Below are 23,793 nucleotides of genomic sequence, written 5' to 3' on the forward strand. Positions count from 1 at the left end.
GGGGGGTCTGGCTGTGGCACTAGTCCTGTGTTGGCTACCTGGGTTTCTGGCCAGGCCATGGCCTCTCTGCCCCAGCCCAGCCCCAGACACCCAGCCAGCCCCACCACTGAGACCTGGAGGCTCTGCTCAAGGGCAGGGGCTGGGCCATGGCCACTGGGACCCCAGGGATCTCGGGATCTGAGGGGCTGTGGCCACTCCCTGGCAGTGCCCAGGGACAGGGCAGCTTCTGTAGAGGTCAGGGCTTGATTTTTAGCAGATGCTCAACAATTCCCAGGTCCTCGCTGGGCTCTATTGGCCCTGGAGAGAGAAATTCCTGCTTTGTTCCCCCTCCTGGAGCAGCAAGGTGTGGGTGCCACTCTTGGAGCACCCCTAAACCCAGGCTGAGGGTCAAGTCTGAAAGGGAAGGGGTGCCATCCTCACCCACCACCCATCATGCCTCAGCCCAGCCCATGTGCTATGGGGTGCTCAGCCCCTGCTGCTCAGAGCTGTGGGGCTCAGGTGTGCCAAAACCCCGGCTGGAGGGAGGGAGGCAGGGAATGCCATCCCCAGCTGCATCCCCTGTTTGCAGCTGCAACTGGAGAAAGGAGTGCTGGGGACCCTCGACACTGGCCAGGCTGTTTCTGGCAGACGGGCAGGACGGGTTTATTTACGTTTTCCTCCCTCTTTGTGCCGGGGAAAGCGGTAGGAGTGGAAGCGAGCAGCAGCGGGAGCGAATACTGCTTCGTCATGATGCCGGCTAATTCTCCTCTTGTTCGGAAAGGGACTGAGCCAGCAAGCAGAGGTGGGGAGAGGCGAGCGGCACCCACGTAGCCACCCACGCACTCCCCCCACGCCCGCCCGCCCTGCCCGGCTCCCCGCGCGGGTTATCGAGCGGCAGGCAGCCGTGCTGGGGCTGCGAGATAGGCTGGTCCGCCCGCGCCCTGCTGTCAGCTCGCGGATGCGCTGCGGCGGGGGCTCGGCCATAGGCAGCTGGTCCGGCAGCCGGAGGCGTAATTGGGTGGCCGGGCAAGCAGAGGCGGCCGGGGAGTCCTTCCCCAGCTCCCCACAGCTGCAGGGATGCGGTGTCCCTAGGTGAGTGGCCGTGACCCGCCAGGGAGAGGGGAGGGAAGTGGCCACGGGTGGGGGTACACGCAGGCTGGCGGGGGGGCTGGGGGGGACGCTTCGTCGGGGTCGGCGTGGGCTGCCCTTTGCTTTCCCGTCGCCTCTGGGTGCCGCTGCTCCCAGTCCTCTGGCTCTGCGGAGCCCCCGCTCCCGGGGAACTGTCCCGGGCGACAGTCCCACATCCTGGTCCCCTCTTCTCCGAGGGCTGCCACCATGCCTCTCCCCGCACCAGCACTGCAAAGCCAGCTGCCTTTGCGAGGGGACCGTGGGGATAGGAAGGGCACTGACCCGAGGTGAAGACATGGCAACATGGGCTCCGTCAGAGGCTGGGTCCCCCTCCTGGGGCTCACACCTGAGCTCCTGCCACCCCACAATCCCCCAGGGACACCCCCTCTGCAGGCTTCAGCCACTGCTGGCAGAGCAGGGATGGCCCTTGTCCCCCTTCCCTGGTGCCATCAGCACGCTGTATGGTGCTGAGGAGGCCAGAGCAGCCATTCCCTGCACCACTTGTGGAGTGAGTTTGTAGGGTCTCAGTGCTATTTCTGGGGGGGGGGGGACACACCCCCATCCCACTCCCCACAAAGGCACAGCCTGTGATGGTGTTTGATGCTCCTTGGGTGCAGTGTGATGGAGCTGTGGTGGTCGAGGTCTTGCCATGGGTGCAGGATTTTGGACCCCCTCTTGCTCCTCCTGGCTCTATCCAGCCTTGGCAAGGCACCAAGGGGCCAAACTCCCATTGCCCCTTTGCTATAGAGTATCAGGGAGGCTACCTGAGGGTGGGGAAACTGGGGTGCAAAGCTGAGTCTCTCAGCTCTTGGCCATGGATGGAACCATCTCCTGGGGTGCATGCAGGGTTGTCTTCTGGCTGTGGACGTTCAGGGTCGGTGGTAAGGCAGGGCTAAGCCCAGTCTCTCCCAGAAAGACCTGGCCCACCAGCCGCCACCTTGGCCCCAGGGAAGCCCCCATCTGATTCCCACAGGCTGGTGCCCTGCCAGGTGGATGCCTCGCTGCGATGGCCCTGTGGGTGGCACCCAGGAACTCACCACCCCAAGGTGCTCAGGGCAGGGCAACCCACGGGGTGATGCCTGGGGCTGACAGAGCTAGGGGGCCCCTCAGGGACCAGGAGCATCACCAGACCTATGCCAGGAGCCTCAGAAGTAGATGGCCTCCTCACACAACCCCAGCAGGTTCCTCCCAGCCCCTCTGCATGCAGGATGAGCAGGCTAATCCCATTTTAATCCCAGATTATGTGCCACGTGAGCCGCTGCCCAAAGCAGGCTGCAGTGTGGGCAGGGGGCCTAGGGGTGAGCCCACCCCCCCATCCAGGAGCTTTAGGGCAAGTATCCCCACCCTAAACTTGCTGGGGGGTCTCAGAGACTCCTGGTAGGGCTGGGGACCAGAAAAGCAGCTGGGTTGGCCCAGATCCCTCAGATAGGTAGAACTGAGCAGCCGGAGGAGGTGGAAATGTCCCCTTCATCTCCAGCTGCTGCTGACTGGCTTAGGTAGATTGCTGTCATTGTCCCCCCCGAGCCAGTGAAACTGAGGCACGGAGCAGCCCTGAATCTGTGGGACAGGACATGGACAGGGTGCACCCACTGCTCCAGGGGATGGAAAAATCCCAGGGGCCAGACACTGGCAACTTTCAAGGCCACTGAAGTGTCTCTCGTCAGGGCTGCACCAGGCAGGGTGCAATGGCACGGAAGCAATGGACTGTCAATAAAAGGGTTGTTCCCCTCTGCTGGGCGACGTGGAGGGAAAGGGTGAGAAACAGGACAAAGGAGGAACCGGACACCAACAAGGTGCGGGTCGGGGACACACGTGCTCCCCGCCAGCTCAGCCCCGCTGCGATCGAGTTGCCCGTGGGGCCCCTGTGTGCCGTGATGCCTCGCTTTCCTCCAGCAAGGTGGAGAAGGTGGTTGGGCCCCTCTCCTGTGCTGCGTTTGTTTGAGTTTTACAGCAGGAGGAGGACAAGGAGGAGGAGGCCAGGGCTGGTCTGGGCTGGGAAGCACCGGATGCCGTTCCCAGGGCTGGCGGGAACCGTCTGTTCAGGGAACTTGTGACCCCACCGTGTGCCTCACCGCCCCAGTCACTGGCTGGGAGCCGGGGCAGCTGTGGCAGCAGCATGACCGCAAGGGCAAAGCAGGCAGCACGGAAGAGGAGGGAGAGGGAAGGAAGGCTAGGGGTCCCTGCCCACTCTCCTCTTGGGCAACAGGCTTCATGCAGCCTGGCGCCTGGCCCAAGTGCTGATGGCTTTGGCGACTGAAAAGTCAAAATCCGGATTTCCTTGGATTGGGGAAGAGGGAACTGGCCTCTTCCCACTGCAGTAACAGCCATCCCCATGGTCCCTCCATGATGTGTCACAGCGGGGGGGGGGAGGGGGCAACACCCCTGTGAGCCCCTGACAGCATGTGGTCTGTTCATCAGGCCATCCCTCCCTCCCTCCCTCACTCTTCCTCTTCCTGTCCATCTCTGCCCAGTGCCTTTCCTAGCTCAGGAGAAGCACCGTGGGTTCCCAGAGCATCAGCCTGGGAGGGGGGGCACAGCGTTACCTCCCCCCTTGTCCCACTCCCCCTCTCCCTTCTGGCCAGAAAAATCCCGAACATGTGCCAGAGCAGTCTTATCTCATCGAGCAAGGGAGCGTGTGTGGGGACTTGCCAGTGAAGGCTGCTGGGGAGATTGAAGGTTGCCATGGGAAGAGAGGCTGCCATCAGGGCGGTGGCTCCCTGCCTGCACCAGATAAGGTGCCCTCACGTTCCCCAGCCTCGGGGGGGGGGGGGTGGGGGGGGGGGTGGTACAACCCCCGTACCCCTCAGCAGCACTTTGTCTGCATCTCAGCATCTCTCTGCACCCCTAGCTCAGGCTTGTTTTCCTTCCCCACCAGCATTCACATCCATCCGTCCCCACACCCCGCCTCCCACTAGCCTCTGCCGCTTCCTCTGCCTCCTGCTATTTGCTCTCTCGTCCATCTGCTCTCTGTAGCCGCCTGCCACCACGTTCCCTCTGGCAGTGCCCAGCCTGCCCGTGCCCCTGGCGCTGTGGGGGGTGAGCTGGCAGCTGGGGGCTGCCCTGGCTCTGCTGCTGGAAAGTGTGAGCTCATGGGTGTGCAGGCCGGCTGCTGCTTGCCTAGACAATGCTGCCTTGTACCATGCTCAGTGACAATCCCGGGGTGCCCATCCCATCGGCACTGGGTCCTGCAAACCCTTGGGAGGGCTTGGAAGTGCTTGGTATGGAGTTCAGCAGGTCAGAGCCCCTGCCCAGTGACAAAGATGGGGGTTATTTGTGGCAGGGTGGTCCCAAAGGAGTGATAATGCCTGCATGGAGATGCTCGAACACAGAGCCACTGGCAGAGCCTCCTCATCCTGGCTTGACCATCATGCTGAGGGTGGTACCTTGTGCCAAGCTGGAGGATGCTCAGGGCTTTGTCAGTTCTGTCCTTCTCTGTCTCTGCATCCCACAGGGATGCACTCTGTGCCCATGCTGGGAGCCGTGAGGCTGGGGGTCCCTGGAGGCAATGGCATCTCCTCAGCCCCTGCCCAGGGTTCTGGGGGCAGTTTCAAGCCTGGAGGGCTCCATATTGCTGTTGTTTGCCTGGATTGTGTGAGTTTTTCCCAGTGCTTTCACCTCTGAAAGAATTTTTGAGGAGAATGGGGAATTTTCCCCTTTGTGTGTGGCATTGTGGGTTTAAAACATCGGGAGGGCTCAGGCCTGACGGCTGCAGGGCAAGGGATAAGCACAGCACACTCGTCCTGCTGCCACTGGAGCCTTCTCGAGGCTGCTCACTGCTGGCAGACAAAAGGCTTCATTACCTCTGCTCCGCTTACCAGCCCTCGTCAGCAGCCACCGGCAGCGGGACTGGCAGCTGGCACAAGCAGGGCAACCAGCAGCGTTTGCAGGGACATCAGGAGGACCAGGTTGACCAACACACCACTATCATCCTGCCAGCCACTGTCACCTCTCTCATCTCCCTTGCAGAGGCAACGCCCGAGCCCCAGACCAGTGTTAGTGCCCAGAGGGATGTGGAGCCACAGAGGCAGTGGTGAGTGGGGGGCCAGTGTGTCCCAACACATCTCGCCCTGGGGCAGACCTGGCACGGTTCAGCCATCCTGTGGGTGGTGACATTCCCTAGCAAGCCAATCCTGATGCCAGCACGTGAATATTTGACAGCAGGGCTGTGCCAGCCTTGTTAGGGTCCAGGGCTTGAGGGGCTGTCGGGCTCTGCCCAGCCCTGCTGCCCTCGAGCCCCTCACCCCGGGACCCATCTCGGGGTGCCTTGTGCCCATCCTGTGCTAAGCTGCTGCTTTCTCACACAGGACCCTGTGACTGACACAACCCCTCCAGGCCGCAGCTGAATGGAAAGACTGCAGAAGGTAAGGGAGGGCCATGGGCAGGATGCTGGGGGTTGTCAGGGTGCTGGGGGTATGCAGGCAGTGGGGAGCGCTGCACCTAGGGAACATACACAAGCACTGCTGGCCAAGGGCAGGGGTTGTTTGCCAAGGACATTGGCAGAGTCACCCTGGGATGCTGCTAGCTGGGCCCTGCCTTCTCCCTCCTCCTCCTCCTCCTCCTCCTCCCAGCCCAGCCTGGCAGCACCATCTAGTGGCAACGTGTCCTGGCCAAGCCACTGTCACCTCCTGGGTGTTCCCTGCCCTGAACCACCACGCGGGAGCAAAGGAGACCCCAACGCCCATCCAGAAATACCCCATCACCGAGGAGGTTTCGCCCCAGTGCGCCAAGGTCCATGGGTCACAAGGGTGTCTCCAGGCCCCTGTGCCATGCCCTGGGATCCCAGTCGTGATCCTGAGCCCTATCCTGCGCCAGCTGTGGCGAGGATGAGGTTTGCTAAGATCTTTCCTCTTCCTTCCAGCAACCACTGACCTCCCCTGGGAGTGTCTGTTCCTCCCGCGGGTCCAGCATCCCGGGATCACCCTCCAGCATAGTGGTAAGAGGTCACTTATGTTCCTTCACCATATCCTGCCATCTGTGGGATCGGGGTCTGACTCCATAAACCCTCTCCACTATAGTAGTGAGGCCACAATGGATGCCAGCCCTGGGGAAGCCATCCTCATTCCCCAAATGTTCCCTTTCTGTACCCAAGAACAAAAGTGCTTTTCTCTCCTTCTAGGCCAAAATGGACAATGAGGTTCTGGGCTACAAGGACCTGGCTGCCATCCCCAAGGACAAAGCAATCCTGGACATTGAGCGCCCCGACTTAATGATCTATGAGCCCCATTTCACCTACTCACTCATGGAACACGTTGAGCTGCCCCGGAGCCGAGAGGTGAGGATGCCCTGGGGCCACCTGCGCCCCCTGGTTGCTTTAGGGGGATAGTAGGGGCAAATCTACCCGGAAAGAGGTGTCCCAGAGGGTATATGTGGGGTTATTGGAATAAATTGCTTCTTGCTTTTTGCAGCGCTCCTTGTCTCCCAAATCCATCTCTCCTCCTCCATCTCCAGAGGTGAGTACTGATGCTGCTTGTCCCAGCTCTGGAATGCAGGCAGGGGGCTCCATGGAGGAAGAAAGGGTGATGCCAGATTGATGGGGTCTCACTGGTGCTGCTTGTCCACAGGTCATCAGGGAGTGGCTGGAGAGCAGGACCGTTGCCAGTGCCCCACAGCCCGCCTCTCGCCAGGGCAGCAGCTCAGCCCGCAGCAGCGTGCAGCACTTCCACCGGCCTGGTATGCTCCGCTGGCAGTGTGACCCCCCCCCAGCACTGCCTGACCCACAGCCCCTGCGGAGACCAGGGGTCCAGGCGAGCCCTATTCCAGGGCCATGAGCTCCTGTTCCCTATTCCCGACCCTCAAATCCCTTCTTGCTTGCAGAAACAGACACAACAGAGCTCAACATATACAAGAAGCCTCCAATTTACAGACAGAAAGGTGAGTGGGGATGTCTGTCCCATGAGATGGGGCACCCTGGGGCTGCCTCACCCCCCACCCTGTGCCCCACAGATCATCATCCCACTGCCCACCATGGGAAGCATCTCATAGAAGACTTGATCATCGAATCCTCCAAGTTCCCAGCGGCACAGCCCCCAGATCCCAACCAGCCTGCCAAGATTGAGACTGACTACTGGCCATGTCCCCCATCCCTGGCTGTCATGGGTAGGTGGGGAACTGGGGCATGAGAGGGGATAGGCTGCACCAAAGAGTTTATCTCCCCACCCCAGGACCCCTCAGTAGTGCTGGGGAGGGATATAACGACCCCTCTTTTACCCCAGAGACAGAGTGGAGGCGGCGGATGGCCTCCAAGAGAGGGGAAGAGGAGGAGGAGGATCTGACGGAGGAGATGAAGAACCTGCGGGAGCTCCAGAAGCAGGAGCTGAGCAAGGTGATGGGCAGAGTGAGTGGGCAGGCACACTGTGAGGGGCTGGGGATGTGCTGACACTGAGCGTTACCCGTGTCTCTTCACCCTAGGTCACTTCCAACCTCGGGAAGCTGATCCTGAAGGAGGAGATGGAGAAATCTCTGCCCATACGGAGAAAAACTCGCTCACTGCCAGATCGGACACCCTTCCACACATGTACGTGAGATGCATTTCCCACACCTTGTCCCTCCCTCTACCTGGTGGGCTCCAGCTACCTGCACTCCCGCAACCCCGCCTGCACCTCTGACTGTCTCTTGCTCTCTTGTAGCTCTGCATATGGGGAGTTACAAGAGCTCCTCACTGCCCACCTCTGGCAGGAACACCCTCACCCGGGTGAGTGGATGCTTCTGAGGCACTGCCAGGGCCTTATGGCCTAGGACAGGATGCAGGGAATGATGCTGTTCTGATGCTGTCCCCTGTGTCCCCTTGCAGCTGCAGTCAGCAGAATTCAGCTCAGCAGGCAGTGAGAAGAGCAGTCCAGGTAAACGTCAGCCTGTGGCCACAGGGATAGCCCAGGAGATGTGGGAATATGGGGATGTCCTCAAAGATGGGGGATGCTGGGGTAAGCCTCGATTTGAGGGTGGAAAAACACCCCTTGAGGCTTGTCATCATCTCGGGGAGGATGGTGGGGAGACATGGCAGAGGCTCCCTGGGGCTGATCCCTGCTCCTCTTTGTTTTCCAGGCCTGCAGGTAAGCTCTCATCTGGCTGCTGGTGCAGAGAACCCACGAGAGAGTGATGGATGCTGGTGGGCAGAGAGGGGGACAACGGACACCTGAGCCATCTCTTTGCTGTGTCCCACATGGGAGGGGAGGGAGCTGGAGGAGGTGGGGAGGGATGTTCTGGCCCCCAGACTGGATCCCATCACCTTGGCTTTGGTTCAGCAGTGGGAGGGCAGCCCTCTGGGGAGATGGGATGTCACAGCTGATGTCGGGCTTTGATCCCTCAGAACGGCCAGCGTGGACGCATGGACAGAGGCAATTCACTACCCAGCATGCTGGAACAAAAGGTTAGCAGGGCCGGGGGCCACAGGGGTTTGGGCAGGGATGAAGGGCTGTGGAGAGTAATCTTACAGCCTCCTCTCCTCCTCTCCAGATCTACCCCTATGAAATGCTGATGGTGACAAACCGAGGCCGTGTGAAGCTGCCGCCCGGTGTGGACAGGACCAGGCTGGAGGTAAGGCCTGAGCTGGGGTCAAGGGACGGTGCAGAGGAGGGGACCATGCACCCCATCAACCTCCTCTCCCTCCTACAGCGGCACCTCTCCCCCGAGGATTTCCTGCGGGTCTTCGAAATGCCCCCCGAGGAGTTCAGCAAGCTGGCCCTCTGGAAGCGCAACGAGCTTAAGAAGAAAGCCTTCCTGTTCTGAGCCCCGAGCTCAGTCCGTGTCACACCATGTTACCGCTTTAGGGCTCTCAGCCGGTTTTTACTAGGATACCCCGACCCCCCAGTCCCCTCTGCTCTGCCCCCCACCTCCGGAAAAGGGCTCAGAGGGGGCTCAAACCTGCCTCTGGCTCGCAGCAGGGGGATGGGGCTGGGGGCAGACCCTGCCCTGGAGCAGGCACGGTTCAGCCAAGAGAGGAGGTGGAGAGGGTGCCTCTATGCTTTGTGCCCACCTCTCCCAGCGCCAGGCACACTGGCAGGGCCAGTGCCTGCCTTTTCTTTCTGCTGGCCAGGAGCATGATCAATGTGGTGTGTGGGCATTGGGGTGGCTTCACTCCTCCATGGGGGTTGGCTACCTCCAGCCCCCCTCCAGTTCCCTTCTGCCCCTCCCGGGTGCCCCTCTGCTCCCTGGGGTACCCCTCTGTTCCCCACGCCTTCACCTCAAAAACTGGGAAGAGACAACTCACTGCCAGACTGTTGTGCTCCCTGCAAAGCCAGGCTGGTATCCCACCTTGCCCTCCTTCAGCACCTCTTTGAACATCCTCCTCCCCGGTCCCTCCTGTGCCAGCTGCCGCAGTGAGGACCGCAATGACATGTACACTGCCAAAACCTGCCTGGCACACCGGGCTGGCAGAGGGCAGGACTGGGATGGGGTGGGAGAGGAGGTTGTCCCAGAAATGCTCCTACTGCATTTCCAACTGCAGATGCACCTGCCGTGGGAGGATGCAGCAGGGCAATGGGGCAATGCAGCCGGGCAGAAGGGAGCAGGGCACAGCTTTGATGGGCACCAGGGCCTGGGCAGTGCTGCCTGGCCCCCTCACAGCAGCACCTTCCCTTCTCACACCTCTCCCATCTCCTCTTTGGGCACACGTTTTGGGCAGGACCCCTCTGCCCCTGCACCCCCTGGCCTCCCACGCTCCCTGGTTTCTGTTTCCAGCCACTTTCCAGCCGCTAGACCTCGTTGGGATGTAAAGAATGTAATTTATCGGGAAACCACTGGCCCATACTTGCCTTTCACTGCTACTCTACAAACAACATATCTATAAATATATATATATAAATATGGGTTGTTTTCTGACTGGACTACAATGATTCACTTTCTCTGTTTTGTTAGAATTTATTTGATTTGCTGATGCCAGAGAATCTGCGTGAGAGTGACTTTTTGCTTACAATTAAAGGTGAAATGGCTTTATCCCGCCCGGCTGCTCCGGTTTGCTTTCCTTCCCGCCCGCCGCAGGTGCCTGCAGATGGCGATGATGCTCCAAGAACCACGCACCGCTCTTCCCCCGCCTCCCCCCGCCCCGACCGGGTTTTGCTGGGAGCCCCCGGGGCGTGTACGAGCCCGAGCCCAGCCGGGCCAGTGCTGCCCGGGCTCGGGCTCAGTCCCGGTCCCCGTCCCGGTCCTTGTCCCACCGCGATGTGAGCGCTCTCGCATCATGGCCCGGCAGAGAGGTATGGGGTGAGTGGAAGGGAAAAGAGGTGCAGGGGAACGAGAAGAGCATGGAAGAGTTGGGGAGAGTGGGGTCTCTGCGTCGGTGGGAAGGTGCGTGGGGCTGTGGGGTGGGTGCTGGTGAGGAAAGGATGCAAGGGACAAGGTGGGGATGTCAAGGCTCCGAGCGTCACAGCTGACAGGGTGCTCCTGAAGAGACTGGAGTGCTGTAGCTTTCACCAGCTGCCTCCCTAGGGCAAATTTTGGGGTACAGAACTGGGGTGGAGGGTGGGGGGAAGAAACGTCTCTGCTCTCCAGCTGTGTCCTGCAGCCTCCCCCCAGTGTCAGGTCACACTGTGGCCAGTAGCAGCTCTGGCCTCTGCCTCCTCCTCCTCCGAGTCATCCCGTGCTTGGCCAGACCTACCCTGAGAGCCAAAGTGGGGCTCTGGGGTCCCCCTGAGCCACTGCTGTCCCACCCTCTGCTGTCTGCACCCCCAAGGTCAGAGCCCAGGTACCTCTTGCTCCTCATTGCAGAGGAAAGTGCACATGGCTGTGGAGCAGAGGTGCCAGCGCTGAATACCCCAGGTGCTGGCATCACTCAGGGGCTCCCAGGGCATGCTTCAGGCAGCCTTCTCCTTCCTCCTCCGAGGGTGAGGATACCGTCGAACTGGGTTATATGGGAGCAGGGCTCTTTGCTAGGAGATGGCTGTGTGTTTGGGAGGCCTTTTCCTCCCACCCTGGAGACCAAGGCAGATGTTTTTCATCTCTTCTGCCTTCCCTTGGCCCCAGCAGCAGGCAGCTGGCATGGCCTCAGGGCTGATAGCAGCCCTTGCCTGCTCTGCACTGGGTTCCAGGCATGGACAGGCATCGCCGGGCACAGCTCCTCTGCCCCACTGAGGGCATCGGACCTGGGCAGTGGGAGCTACAGGGGGAGGATGAAGGGAAGGCTGAGGGGGTGAGTGGACAGAGATGTCATTGCTGAGGAATTTGGCCTGGGTGGAGGAGAGGCAAAAGGGAGGGAGAGGAAGAGTAAGGCACACAGGGCACAGAGGACAGTCCTCACATCCCCCATGTTCATACTCTGTCTGCAGGCCCCTTTGGCCAGCCTCAACCCCAGTCTCCCAGGGAGCTGGTCCCCCCCTTCCCTTCCCCAGTTTCCAGGGAAATCCAGATGTTGGGCCCAGCTCCGGCATTGCTCAGCCTTGCTACCCTGCCAGATGTTTCCTCTCCCCCTGAGTAGGGGTGTGTGCTCCCTGGCTGGGGACACTGTGGAGGGGATGGTGCTTCCTCTCATGCCAACATCTTCACAGGGGCTTTTACTATGTCCCCTGTAACACATAGAGCAGGCAGGCTCATTCCATCTCCTCCCCCAGGGGCTGCTGCTGTCTTTGAGAGTGTGCTGCATCCCCACCATCCTGGAGCAATGTGGGATGCAAGACTGTGTCAGGGCACAGGGATGGGAGGATCTCCTGAGGGCATTGTAGGAAGTCACTGGGGCTGGCCAGGGGTTTGGTGGGGTTGTCCCTCCTCCAGCTGGGACAAGGCAGCCAGCATGGCCAGACACTGTGCCAGGAGGCAGTGGGTTTCAACAGTGGGTTTGCAACTTTTATCCCACCTGGGAGCAGGGAGCAGGGCCCAGAGCAACTGGAGCACATTGATGCAAATGACTTCCAGATGCATGGGAGGAAGGGGCCAGGAGAGAAATGGGCAATCACCTGAGGCAGGAGAGGGTGAGGGGCATCTCTCCACTCCTGTGGTGGCAGCTGGAGGTACCCAGGGCAAGGAGCACTTTGCAGGAACAAGGTGAATGGCCCTGCAAGGGATGGAGGTGGTTCTGCTCTGCCATGTGCTCCTGCAGCAGAGAGAACACCTGCACAGACGCAGAGCTGATGGGGCCAACACTGTTCAGGGCCAGAGGGACCCTCTCCCTGGAGGGTCTGGAGCCCTTTGGGTCTCCTCAGCTCAGGGAGGCTAGTGGCACAGGCAGTGCCGTACAGGGCACAGAGCTCCCTTGTTCCTTGGCCAGAGTGAAAAGGAACAAAGCATCTCTTTGTCCTGCTCCATTCTTTGTGCAGGGTTGGGGTCCCTGGCTGGCACTGAGCCCTGACCCCACTCCTTGCCCTTGGACCAGGCAGTGGGTGAATGTTCAGCATTCTCTGCATGCCCAGAGTAGCCTTCATCAGCTGCTCTCATGTGCCATGTCTCCTCCTCCTCCTTGGCAGAGAGGAGCAGCACATTGGGCTGCCCAGCGCAGCTCCTGGCCATAGCTTCCGTCGCCCAACTGGGAACAAACCCACACTGTGAGTGCACACAGAGGATCCTTCAGCAGCATGGGTCCCCGTCCCCCTCTGCTTTTCCTTCCCCAGCACCCCAGGCCCATCAATAGTGGGATTGTGTGGGACTGTGGGCAGGTGCTAGGAATGGAGGCATGGAACACGTAACCCCCACATCTGTTTGCTCAGCATCGGAGAGCCTCTGCCAGCCTTGCCCAGCGTGGCGGGCAAGGGCCGGGCATCCCTGCCCACATCCTCCTCTGGCAGACTGTGATGACCTGTTCCTGTCCACTCCAGACCTGGACAAGCTGCTGTCAGACCTGCAGTCCTTCCTCCTCATCCTTGACCGGGAAAGCCTCAGTGCTGTGGCTCAGGCCAAGAAGAAGTCGGTGGCTGATCTCCTCTCCCGACTGCAGAGCCCCCCGTGTGAGTGTGGGTCTGAGGATTGGGGACAAGGTGGCACCCAGTTAGTGCCTGGTGGGCAGTGGGGAAGGAGACAGGCGCGGGGCTGTGACTGGGTGCTCCTCCTGCAGCAGAGGATGCAGAGTACATGATCATGCGCTGCCTCTCGCCTTCCCTGGGGATCCCGCAGGACCAGGCTGGTCCAGGTGAGTCGCACACTCTGACCCATAGCCCATCTCTGCCAATGATGGGGATACTCCTCAACAACCTGGCACAACACTGCCCATCCTGCTTTTTCCCTCAGGAACCAGGACAATGGGAGGGAAAGACTGTGAGTGTGGCCCAGCCAGCACTGTGAGCCTGCACGGACGGGTAAGGATGGGCACCGGGGACTACAGGTGTGCAGGGGGGCTTGGGCAGCAGCCCTGTGCTGGAATAGGGAATAGGAGAAGAGACAGGGGATGGAATAGAGGACAGGGGATGGGCAAGGGGCAGCCAGTGGCCATTCCTGCACTGCAACCTCATTCGCATGGGACTATGGCCAGGCCAGGAAGTTTGCCCAGAGCTTAGTAGAGTCCCCGCAGTAATCCCTCGGGGACCCTTCAAGGTTCACCCCAGGCGGCACCACCTTTGGAGCACCCCTTCTCTCCACAGAGCAAGGTGCCGGGCATGTTGCCATCCCCACCAGCTGATGACTCCTATGAAGATGCCGAACCCCTCAGCTCTGACAGATGCGCTGGCTCTGGTGAGCACCCCACCGCACCCTCCCTGGCACCTTGTGTACACCCAGTACCCTGACACTGTCCTGCCTCTCAGGTGCTGCTGACACTGACAGCAGCAAGTACGAGTTGTATGAGGAGGATGAGGATGGCATAACGGACTGTGCCCACTACCTGCGGCGGCCACTGGCCACTGGCTCCAACGCTGAGCCCTCTGGCCACCCTGAAGCACAGCTCTGTGGCTTCCTCTGGAGAAAGCGTTGGCTGGGGCACTGGGCAAAGCAGCTCTTTGTTGTCCGTGAGCACGTACTGCTGGTGAGTGAGTGGAAGACAATGGATGGATGGATGGATGGTGGGTGGATCTCCGAGATCTGCCATCCCCACTGTGCCTCTGCAGTGCTTCAGGTGTGCCACCGACCTGCAGCCAGTGCTGGAGCTAGATCTGTGGGGCTGCCATGTCACCTACAAAGCCAAGCACGGCAAGAAGATGCCACATGCCCTGAAGTTGACAGGAATGGCAGGAGAGGTGCTGGTCATCGGTTTCCAGAGCCAGCAGCAGGCTGAGGACTGGAGGAAGGTTTGGAGGTGTTGCAGCCTGGCAAAGCTCTGCATGAGCAGGAGGGAGGAAGGGTGGGCAGGAAGAAATGGAGGCACAGCCCTGCTGGGATGCTCCCGAGGTGGCTGAGGACAATATCTGTCCCCAGTTCCTCTCCCATCCCAGGAGTGTCTGGAGCCTCATTAGATGAGGGAGGGGAAGCCCCAGGGCTGCAGCACTCCCCTTTCCCTTGCAGGTGATCGAGGAGGTCAGCAGCAATACCCCGAGTGGGCTGACAGCAATCAGTGTCCCACCATCACCCTCCTCAAGGCTTAGCAGGGTGAGCCACGTGTCCTCCCCTGGGAAACCCAGGCACAGGGAAAGGAGCTGCCAGGGCTGTCAACAATACACACCAATTCCCTGTCCCACTGTCCCCATTGGGTGATGCTGGGTAGGGTTGCATTGCTGTGGAGTGGGGGTCAGGGTGCAAGGGACTTAAAGCCCAGTGGGGTTGAGGCTCCCTGGATTTCTGTTCTCAGGCTACCAGGTCCCAGCTTGGCAGGGAAGAAGGGAAGGAGGATTGCTCCAAGCAGAGCCCTGCTCGCAGCCTCCAGCCCAGAGAGGATGCTAAAAGAGGTGCAGTGTGTGGGTACCAGGTGAGGGGTGTCCCTGCACCCTGTGCCACTGCTGATGGGGATGCACCCGCAGGTTTCCTGGCGGTGCGGCTGCGTGGGCGCTGGCAGCAGCTGTGGTGCGCAGTGCGGCAGGGAGCCCTGCGCATGTTCCCTGAGCCTGGGGGGACCCAGCGCCCCACCTGCGCCCTGCAGCTGGAGAGCTGTGAGGTTTCCCCAGGGGCAGCCGCAGGCTCCCCCCAGCACCTCCGCATCCGCATCGCACAGCGGGGCCAGGAGCTTGCCCTGCTGCAGGTGAGCGACCGCCGCGGCACTCCTGCATCCCTCGCGTCCCTTGCTGGTGGTGACCTGCTGAGCCCAGACTCTGCTCCATGCCAGACCCGTTCAGATGAGGAGAGGGAAGCCTGGCTGAAGTCCCTGCAGGCCAGGGGAGGAGGGGAGACAGACAGTGGCCGTTCCCACACCAAGACCTCTAAGCTGAGTGATACCAGCAGCTGCCCTGCCGCGAGGTGAGGAGACGCTGGCTGAGGCACAGCTGGCCCCAGCCCTCTTGTTCTCCTGTGGGGCCATGGGCAGTGATGAGAATCCCATCCTTGCAGTGTGCTGCTGCTACGCCATGTCCCAAACCCCAACACCTACATGGACAACCCCTTCAGGAAGCTCCCACTGACTGAGGCCCCCAAGCACCTCTACTCCAACATGGAAAGGCTGCAGCAGCTGGTAACCTCTGCTGATGCACTTTGTCCCCCTCCACATGAGTCCCAGGGCAAGGGGATGGGCTTCAACCATCCGCTTGCCCATGGGCTTCTCCTGGGCATCCTCCCACAGCAGGATCGAGCAGTGCAAGGGCAGCGAAAGAGACCCATGTCTGCACTGCCCGTCGGTGCCTGCAGCAAGGCCCCAGGCAGCTCCCTGCCCTCACAGACAGGTAAGCAGCGGCTGGATGCTCCATCCAGGGGAGCAGTGGGGTCCCCTGTGCACCCCACCCCCACATGCTGGAATGGAGGCAGTGGTGCCCGTGAGCACAGTGTTGTGCCATGATTCCCCTGCTCTTCCTCCCCAGCATCCATCCTCTTCCCTTCTTTCCCAGCATCTGCAGCAGCTCTCCACGGCAGGGCTGCCAGCCCACAGTGGGTGAAGGTGAGCCCCAAGCTCCGGAGCAGGGATCTCACCCAGTCCCAGTGTACCCTGACGCTGCCCGAGAGGAAAGGGGCTCAGGACGGGCTGGATATCCTCATTGGTAGGAGCGCAGAGGGGCTCTGCTTCTGTACCGGGGGGTACCCAGCCCTTGCTCAATTGGGCAGTGGGGCCAAGGGGTACCCAGGCTTGGCAGTGTTCTTGCTGTCCTTGTAGGGAAGAGAGCCCTCCCGAAGCTGGAGGAGAAGGTGGGGCAGCTGGAGAGGGCCTGTCGAATGAAGGGCAGGCTGAAAGCTGGCTCCGAGATGAACCTACTGGCCATCAGCAAGTCGCTGAAGGGCCACATTGCCACCAGCAGCAGCTCAGCTGTCTCTGAGGTAGGTGCTGGGGACAAGCACCGGGGAGAGCACGAACTGCAGGGAGTGTGAAGGGTTCAGAAGGGCAGCCATCACTGTCTCTCTGCTCCATCTTTCTGGCAGGGCTCATTCCTCACACCACTGTTGAAGCGTACCATGTCAGCAAAGAGTGCCCTGAAGCCACCTCCCTCCCCAGTCACCATTAGGAAGGGAGAAGTGCTGCAGAAGAGAAAGGTATCAGCCAGGAACTGCATGGAGTGGGCAGAGCTAAGGTGAGCTGGGTACCACACATGGTACTGGGACATGGCAGGGGTTGACCACCCGTCTTGGCTGCTCTGCAGGAGTGGGAAATGAAGTCTGCAATGTGACTAGCACTGCAACAGGCCCAGGACAGCACCTGCCCCGCAGACAGACCTGCCGGATTGGGCATCTCTCAGCAGAACAGGGCTGCATGTGGATTGTGCAGGACCAGCTTGGTATCTGTTTTTTAACCATCAATATCAACACTTCAACTACGCACATTTTATATATATATATATACACACACACACACACACACACACACATATATCAATTCTCTGTCCATGGGTTTCTAGTTCATCTGGCATGGGGGCTGGAGAGCAGGAAGCCTTCTCCCAGCACCTTGGTTTACAGGACACAGCCTTCCCGGTTGCAACCTCATCAGCTGATAGTTCTGTCCCCGGTGTGGATCCAGTCAAAACCGTGCTCTGGTAGCACCTCAGCCCCTCAAGACACCTCTCACAGGGCTGAGTGTGGATGCACCCGGGACAAGCAACCGAGGGGGAATGCAGCCTGGTATGACCTGCTTGGGACACTGAACTGTATCATCTCTGGTGTCAGCGGGCCCTGGGCTGTTTTGCAGCAGCCACTGTGTTCTTCACGGCTTCTTTGCGATGGTAGAAACTTTCTTTCTTTCTTTCTTTCTTTCTTTCTTTTTTTTTTTTTTAAAGATAAAAAACTAAGCGTTACGAATTTCGGCACCAGCCGCGTTGTGCTGCGGGACGAGCCGGGGCGGGGCGATGCTGTCACGCCGCCCGACGTGCGCAGGGGCGGACCCTGCCCCGGTGCGACGAGTGAGCCAGCGGCTGTCCCTTCCCGGCCCGGTGCACGGGGTGATGTCCCCACCCCCGAGTTGCCCCCCGGAGCACTTTTAGCGTCTAGGCACCTTTCCAAACCCCTGCCCCATAGCCTCTTTCTCCCTCCAGCCCCGACACCTCTCCAGCCTCCGTCCCTCCCCGCTCCCGCAGCTCCTCCGCCCCCCATATCCACCCGCCTCTCGCCTCCGGCTGCCCACACGCCTCCGGAGCCGGAGCGGAGCTGCCGGGGGAGGTGCCACGGCCGGGCCGCCCTTCCCGTCTCGCACCGGGCGGAGCCACAGCAGCGGGGCCGGGGCCGGGGCCTGGGCCGGGGCGGTGGGCGCAGCCATGCTGAGCCGCCTGGGCGCTTTGCTACAACAAGCAGTGGAGACGGTGAGCGGGGCCGGGGCGGGATAGGGCGAGACCGGGGCCGGGACTAGGGCCACTTCTGTGCGTTCCTGATCCCGGCCCCGGTGTGCGCAGCGGGAGCCCAGCGTGGACCTGCTGGAAGCTTTCACCGAGCACTGGAAAGGCATCACAGGCTACTACTTGGAGACCACGGGTGAGTGGGGTGCGCGGAGAGGGTCCGTGTGCCCTACGATAGGGTTGCGTGGTCTGGGAGAAAGGTCCCTGTGCACAGAGAGGAGGATCCCGTACCCTGGGACAGGACCTCATGTAGCAGCAGGGCATTGTGCCCACCTTAGCACACTGCAGCTGACCTGGAATGGGGGGCTTTGGCATGGGACAGCCTTTCCCCGACACCAGGGGAGTTCATTCAGCTGGGTGCTTGGCCTTGCCTGGCCCCAACTCACACCACCAGGGTGACCATGGAAGGATTTGTGTGCTCCTTTGACAGTCTGCAGACTGGGGTACAGCCCTCTGTGGCAACACACTGTTCTCCTGGAGCACTAAAAGCAGGACCTGTAGAGCTTCAGCTCTTTCCCCAGCAAGATCTTGGCCCTTTCCTCTTGTCCCCTGCCACCCCTTGTCTTCTTGGGCCATGCTAGAGGGTCTAGGGACTGGCCGTGCCAGGCAGCACCCCACAGCCTGCTGAGAAAGCCGGCAGCTCCGGCCACTGCTCCGGCTGCAGCAGGGCTGGCCGGCAGCTTGCTAGGCCGTGAGCGGAAGAAGCAGTCTCAAGTGCTGCTGGGAATCCATCTTCACATTGCCATCTAGCGTTGTGCCCCAGGGACGGTGGAGGAGGATTCTGGGCCAGCACAGCTCAGGGTGCTGCTGACAAGCACCCCATGTTTCCACCTGGGCACCCCACCGTGCGTCATTTCCCTTGCTGAGCTGAGCAGCACACTGCTGGTGCCTTGGGGGTTGCGCCACAGCCCTCCATTCCTGTGTCCGCAGATGAGAGCATCTCAGCCAGACAAACGGACATCCCGTGGCGCCTCAAACAGATGCTGGACATCTTAGTGTACGAGGAGAAGCAGCGCCCAGTGGGGGAGACTGGGCCATGCCTTGAGTACCTGCTGCAGCACAAGGTCCTGGAGACCCTTAGCACACTGGGCAAGGCAGAGGTGGGTGTCTGGGCACAGGGGGAGCTGCTTTGTGGCGGCTGAGTCCCTTTTCCAGATGCTTTGCATGGTGATGCTCAGTCATTTTAAATGTTGAAGCTCTCCTAGCTGGGCAGAGAGTTTGCAGAGTGCAAGCTGGTCAGGGTGCTTGGGGGTTTCTTGTTGTAAAATCCCTGTTAGGATCCTTTCTCCTGTTTCTCCAGAAGGCTCATATACCCTGTCATTACACTGTGTGAAGAAGGATGTTTTTCACACCTGCAGCCTATTTGCACATCTGGTGTGTTGCTGTATGGGTTTGAAGGACGAGGTGTTTATAAACAGTTACCTCTTAAAGTAAATATTTCTTAAATACAGGAGTTCTGCTGTTTATTTGTTTCTAATAATAATGAAGCTCCCTATAAATATTTTTTTATTCAAATATATTCATCAGCACAGTGTGCACTTCAGAGACACCCACTTGACTCCTCTGTGCCCATAGGGATTTGGGATTTTTTTTGGGATGCTAGGCCTTCACTCCCCATCAATAGCATTGGAGCAGGAGGAAATGGGAAATAATCCCTCTGTTGGTTTGGAGTCTTACTTTTGTTTGTTTGTTTTTCTCTACAAGAGAGCTCAATGCAGAGAACTGAGTTCAGTCCCTAATTGCTCAAGGGAAAGGAGTCCGGGGCAGGTGGGACGTCTTGGGAGGTCCATGGGCCCCTTTGCATCATTTTGGGGGGAATAAAATTGGAGTTTCTGCTAAGAGTGTTCTTGTAAGCCAGACACTGCTGGGTGAACCAGCAGGTGATTTCGAGCAATTACAATGTAATGAGGTACACAAACAGGTAACTGAGCTCTCATTGATGACCCTCTCCATCTCTCGTCCAGTACCCTCTTGGAATGAGGCAGCAGGTCCTCCTCTTCTTCAGCCGGGTGCTGGGGCAGGTGCAGCACCCGCTTCTGCACTACCTCCATGTCCACAGACCAGTGCAGGTGAGCCCCATGGCTGCGGGGGGCTGTCAGGAGCTAGTGGTGCTGCCAGTGCTGCCACAGCATCCCTGCCAAACACTGCGGGAGCCGACGCCTGTGGTGATAGCATGGTACTGCTGCACCTGGGCAGGGCAGGAGAGCAGCCCAGCAGCCCTCTCCCTTCCCTGTCAGAAGCTGCTCCAGGTCAGCAGCAATTGCCTGGGCTCTGACACAGAGAAGGAGGAGGTACAGTTCGCAGGCGTCCTCTGCATGAAGATGAAGCAGGATCCCACCCTGCTGGTGCACATCCTGGAGGTGGGCAGCTCCCCAGACATTCCTGTGCTGGTAGGACACATGGAGGGGTCGTCTATGGGGTTTGGCTAGTTTAATTGAGTTTTTTCACGAGCTTCACAGCTTCATCCCCACTGCAAAGCTCTGTGGGGAGCTTTGGGAGGAAGATGGTGGCTACAGTGCTTTGCTGCTCCTCTTCCTCTCCAGGGCAAGAGCATCCTGAATGGGAGGAGACCCCAGCAGCTGCCAGCCAAGCCCATGGAAGAGGATTTGGAGCATCCCCTGGACACTGCTGCTGGCTCCCCCCGAGTGGATCCCTCTCCACCACGGAGGGACAGCAACCTCATCACCTCCTTGGTGAGACTGTGCAAAAGCCAGGTAGGAGGAAAGGGCTGGCGAGGAGGGGATGGCAGGCACTGCTGGTCCTGTGACTGTGCTTCCCTCCTTCTCCTCACAGAAGAGCAGGGTCGCACTGAAGGCTCAGGAAAACCTGCTCTTGCTTGTTGGGCTCGCCCAGGAGGCAGCTGCTGCTTGCCTGGTGCAGAGCAGCACTCTGTGCCAGCTGCTGACAGAGCATCTCTGTGACCTCTACAGCACCGTGCCTGCCTGCACCAACCCCGCCGACATCCTTGCCCTGGAGAGGGCCAGCTGGAGGTAAGGTGGACTCTGGGCAGGACTGTCCCCTGGCACTGCCAAGGCTTTGCTGCAACCCCACTTCCAATACGCTGTGCAGATCGCAGGGTGATGCTGCTGGCGAGGGGGTTTTCCCGGGGAAGGAGAGCCTGACTGCCTTCTTCAGCTGGCTGGACTACCTTGATGAGCTGGTGATGGACGCCCAGCCGGTAAGGAGTGCCCAGCCTTGCAGAGAACGGGCAGCCCTCTGCCCGTGCTATGGCTCAGCCTCTGCTGTCACCCACAGGTTGTTGCAGATGCCATCAGCAAAGCTGTGGAGGAAGAGTTTTTCCAGAGCACCCTGCAGCCACAGCTCCTGCAGATGTGAGTGTCTGAGGCACAAAAAGCAGCCAGGAGAGAGTTTATCTATCAAGAACCTCCTTGAGGCTGGGACTGAGGGGTTCTCCTTGCTTGCATCTCATTTTTACTCCACTGAGAGATGTCTGGTAGTCTCAAGACACCCTTCACAGCATCCCACTCTGTCTCTGGCAGGTCCGAGTTCGATGTCCTCAGCGCCACAGCCATGCTGACAGGAACGGTGCGGCAGATCTGTGCACCTCCGCTGCTCCACCGCCTCGTGCTCTTCCTGCTGGGGCCAGACCGGTACCCTGAGACTCCAGGTGACAACTCCCACCCTCTGCGCACCCAGCTCATTGACCGCTGCAACCACCTTTCCGACGAGGTGAGTCCTGTCCTGGAGCAGGGGGACACATGGGAGTTGCTGTGCGGCAGTGCCGCTGCTCTCACCCTGCTCGCTGTGCCTCAGATCAGCCTGGCCAGCCTGCGGCTCTTCGAGGAGCTCCTGCGGAAGCCCCACGAGCATGTGGCGTACAGCCTGGCACTGAGAAACCTGGAGGCAAGAGGCTACCTGCAGTGCAGTCTCCCTGCACCAGATGAGCGTGGACTCCCTGAGCCAGACCCTGATGAAGATGGGCTGTGAGCATGGGGGGCTGGGGCAAGGCGAGGACAGCAGCCTCTTGGTGCCCTCCCATCTAACACCTTGGTGCTGGCTCCCCAGGGACCTGGAGGAGGATCCCTACTTCACTGATGGATACCCAGATACCAGCTTTGGGACAGTAAAAAAGCCTCTGCCAGGATTGGCCCCATCGGGGAAGGGGCGAGTGGGCGAGGTGGTCAGCAGGTAAGGGATTTGCAGGGGCTACTTCAGCATGGGAAGGCTGCATCCCCCTCCTCATCCCTGTCCCTTTTCTTCCAGCTTCCTCTGCCTGGTCCCCGAGGAAGCAAAGACTTCATTGTGCACGGAAGAAGGTGGCTATGACACCTACGTGCACGATGCTATGAGCATGGTGAGTAGCTGGCGGGGGGACAGTCTCCATCCATGGCGGTGCTGGCCCCTACTCTGGCTCTCACCTGCTGTCACCCCCTGGTCAGGTCCAGGTGTGCCGTGCCAGTGCAGCCTCGTGGGGGTGGTCCCAAGCTCCCCTGCCGCTTGGTGCCTGCCACCCCGAAGTGACATTTTATGAGGGCCACTTCCTCAAGGTGCTGTTTGACCGGATGAGCCGGATCCTGGACCAGGTAACAGGGGTGGCTAGTCGGGATGATGGGTACATACCTGGGTCCCCACCACACTCTGCCCTTCACCTTGGGGTGGGAGGCTTTTCCTCAATGGTCTCTTCAAGCTGGCACAGCCTTTGTTTCAGCTGGGGCAGGTGGAGGTGTTGTGGGTGCTTGTTTAGAGAATGCCTTGCCTTCCCATTTGTTTTTTGCCAGCCCTGGAGATCCACAGTGGAGGGTGGTAAACCTCTTCTCAGGGTCCAGGACTCCCACAGTGGGGACAAGATTGCCAAGAGCATCAGTGGTGTGTGCAGCCACTGAGCTGCTGTTGGTGGGGACAGGCTTAGGTTCCTGCTGGGCAATGGCAGGTGCAATGGCCATGCTGGCCATGAGACTGAGCATCCCTCCCACCCCAGCCCTACAGCCTGAACCTGCAGGTGACCTCAGTGCTGTCCCGCTTGGCCGCCTTCCCCCATCCCCACCTCCATGAGTACCTGCTGGACCCCTACCTAAACTTGGCACCTGGCTGTCGCTCACTCTTCTCCATCCTCGTCAGGGTAATGTCACATGCTGGGGTGGGGAGCAGTGACGGGGCCACCCCCTTGAAACAGGGCCTGACTCTTACCCCTGCCATGCAGGTAATCGGAGACCTGATGCAGCGTCTGCAACGTGTCCCCCATTTCAGGGCCAAGCTGCTCCTGGTGCGCCAGCAGCTCATGGGGCTGGTGCCTGGAGAGCAGTAAGTGCTGGGGAGGGCACGTGGGATGGAGGCAGTGCATGCCCTTTGAGGGGGGTGTACCCCACAGAGCCCTACCATTGTGTTATCTCCCTGTAGGGTGGACCACACAATGCTCTTCAAGGGGGTGGTGGTGCTGGAGGAGTTCTGCAAGGAGCTGGCTGCCATTGCCTTGGTCAAAGGACCTCCAGAGGGACCCCCCTGAGCTGTAGTCCCCCTTGGCCAAGCACCCTTCAGGCTGTGGTGGCTACCGAGGATGGTCCAACCCGGCTGCTGGTGACCCATCTTGGACCAGTGGCAACCCAGGAAGGACACCGGCCTCACAGCACCCAGCAAGGAGGAAGAGGAGGCACAGTGCCCTTCACCACCACCTTGGCCAACAGGGAGATAATGCCACCTCCCCAGCATAGGTTGCAGGCCCCCTGGGTGTAAAGTGAACTATGCTGTATTTCCTCTTGGGTGGCGGGTTCCTGCTCTTCCTACTCTGGGTGGGGGCTGCCCCAAGCCCCCACCAACCTCAAACAGGATCTGTGCATGTGTGTGTGTGTTTGTGGCTCTGACCTCGTCAGGATGGTGCACCCCGAAAGCCAGGCACTCTGTCCCCTGGGTGATGGGACTCTGCTGCAATAAAGCCGTGACCTCAGCACTATGTGCTGTGCCACTGCCATCTATACCGCATCTG

At 60.0% G+C, this 23,793-nt stretch overlaps 3 protein-coding genes across 14 annotated transcripts; all 3 read left to right on the plus strand.

The window, feature by feature from the left end:
* The first annotated feature begins 854 nt into the window (after nucleotides 1–854).
* On the plus strand, nucleotides 855–10,038 carry DMTN (dematin actin binding protein). Of its 3 annotated transcripts, XM_062015887.1 has the most exons (16): nucleotides 860–1,071; nucleotides 5,074–5,137; nucleotides 5,412–5,468; nucleotides 5,966–6,040; nucleotides 6,224–6,379; nucleotides 6,513–6,557; nucleotides 6,669–6,777; nucleotides 6,922–6,978; nucleotides 7,051–7,203; nucleotides 7,320–7,429; nucleotides 7,516–7,621; nucleotides 7,734–7,798; nucleotides 7,898–7,960; nucleotides 8,414–8,473; nucleotides 8,560–8,640; nucleotides 8,719–10,038. In XM_062015887.1, exons 3-16 carry the CDS (start codon nucleotides 5,451–5,453, stop codon nucleotides 8,830–8,832), a joined length of 1,212 nt encoding a protein of 403 aa, XP_061871871.1. In that variant the 5' UTR covers nucleotides 860–1,071; nucleotides 5,074–5,137; nucleotides 5,412–5,450; the 3' UTR covers nucleotides 8,833–10,038. The 3 variants fall into 3 exon arrangements, with proteins under 3 accessions (XP_061871869.1, XP_061871870.1, XP_061871871.1); XM_062015885.1 differs by lacking the exons at nucleotides 8,560–8,640; nucleotides 8,719–10,038 and adding an exon at nucleotides 5,676–5,825 and having other exon boundaries at nucleotides 855–1,071; nucleotides 7,898–7,946; nucleotides 8,149–8,431; XM_062015886.1 differs by lacking the exons at nucleotides 8,560–8,640; nucleotides 8,719–10,038 and having other exon boundaries at nucleotides 859–1,071; nucleotides 7,898–7,946; nucleotides 8,149–8,429.
* A 55-nt stretch (nucleotides 10,039–10,093) lies between these two features.
* On the plus strand, nucleotides 10,094–17,646 carry LOC133628061 (actin filament-associated protein 1-like 2). Of its 6 annotated transcripts, XM_062015880.1 has the most exons (18): nucleotides 10,094–10,298; nucleotides 12,846–12,974; nucleotides 13,082–13,156; nucleotides 13,255–13,322; nucleotides 13,605–13,695; nucleotides 13,767–13,984; nucleotides 14,067–14,246; nucleotides 14,461–14,544; nucleotides 14,744–14,840; nucleotides 14,913–15,130; nucleotides 15,215–15,345; nucleotides 15,436–15,556; nucleotides 15,665–15,764; nucleotides 15,927–16,076; nucleotides 16,190–16,350; nucleotides 16,453–16,563; nucleotides 16,671–17,145; nucleotides 17,301–17,646. In XM_062015880.1, exons 1-17 carry the CDS (start codon nucleotides 10,094–10,096, stop codon nucleotides 16,695–16,697), a joined length of 2,166 nt encoding a protein of 721 aa, XP_061871864.1. In that variant the 3' UTR covers nucleotides 16,698–17,145; nucleotides 17,301–17,646. The 6 variants fall into 6 exon arrangements, with proteins under 6 accessions (XP_061871864.1, XP_061871862.1, XP_061871858.1 ...); XM_062015878.1 differs by having other exon boundaries at nucleotides 14,744–15,130; XM_062015874.1 differs by having other exon boundaries at nucleotides 14,744–15,130; nucleotides 16,453–17,145.
* A 27-nt stretch (nucleotides 17,647–17,673) lies between these two features.
* FHIP2B (FHF complex subunit HOOK interacting protein 2B) lies at nucleotides 17,674–23,778 on the plus strand. 5 transcript variants are annotated; one of them, XM_010206373.2, is made up of 17 exons: nucleotides 17,674–17,819; nucleotides 17,910–17,988; nucleotides 18,783–18,952; nucleotides 19,817–19,921; nucleotides 20,090–20,242; nucleotides 20,396–20,566; nucleotides 20,646–20,842; nucleotides 20,922–21,030; nucleotides 21,108–21,184; nucleotides 21,353–21,542; nucleotides 21,627–21,796; nucleotides 21,879–22,001; nucleotides 22,077–22,167; nucleotides 22,253–22,396; nucleotides 22,792–22,932; nucleotides 23,014–23,114; nucleotides 23,211–23,778. In XM_010206373.2, the coding sequence occupies exons 1-17, from the start codon at nucleotides 17,775–17,777 to the stop codon at nucleotides 23,314–23,316; spliced, it is 2,172 nt and encodes a 723-aa protein (XP_010204675.1). In that variant the 5' UTR covers nucleotides 17,674–17,774; the 3' UTR covers nucleotides 23,317–23,778. The 5 variants fall into 5 exon arrangements, with proteins under 5 accessions (XP_010204675.1, XP_061871865.1, XP_061871866.1 ...); XM_062015881.1 differs by having other exon boundaries at nucleotides 20,396–20,545; XM_062015882.1 differs by having other exon boundaries at nucleotides 20,090–20,212.
* Nucleotides 23,779–23,793: the final 15 nt, after the last annotated feature.

The sequence above is a fragment of the Colius striatus genome, chromosome 27 (assembly GCF_028858725.1).
Source record: "Colius striatus isolate bColStr4 chromosome 27, bColStr4.1.hap1, whole genome shotgun sequence".
In the NCBI taxonomy this organism is placed as follows: Eukaryota; Metazoa; Chordata; class Aves; order Coliiformes; family Coliidae; genus Colius; species Colius striatus.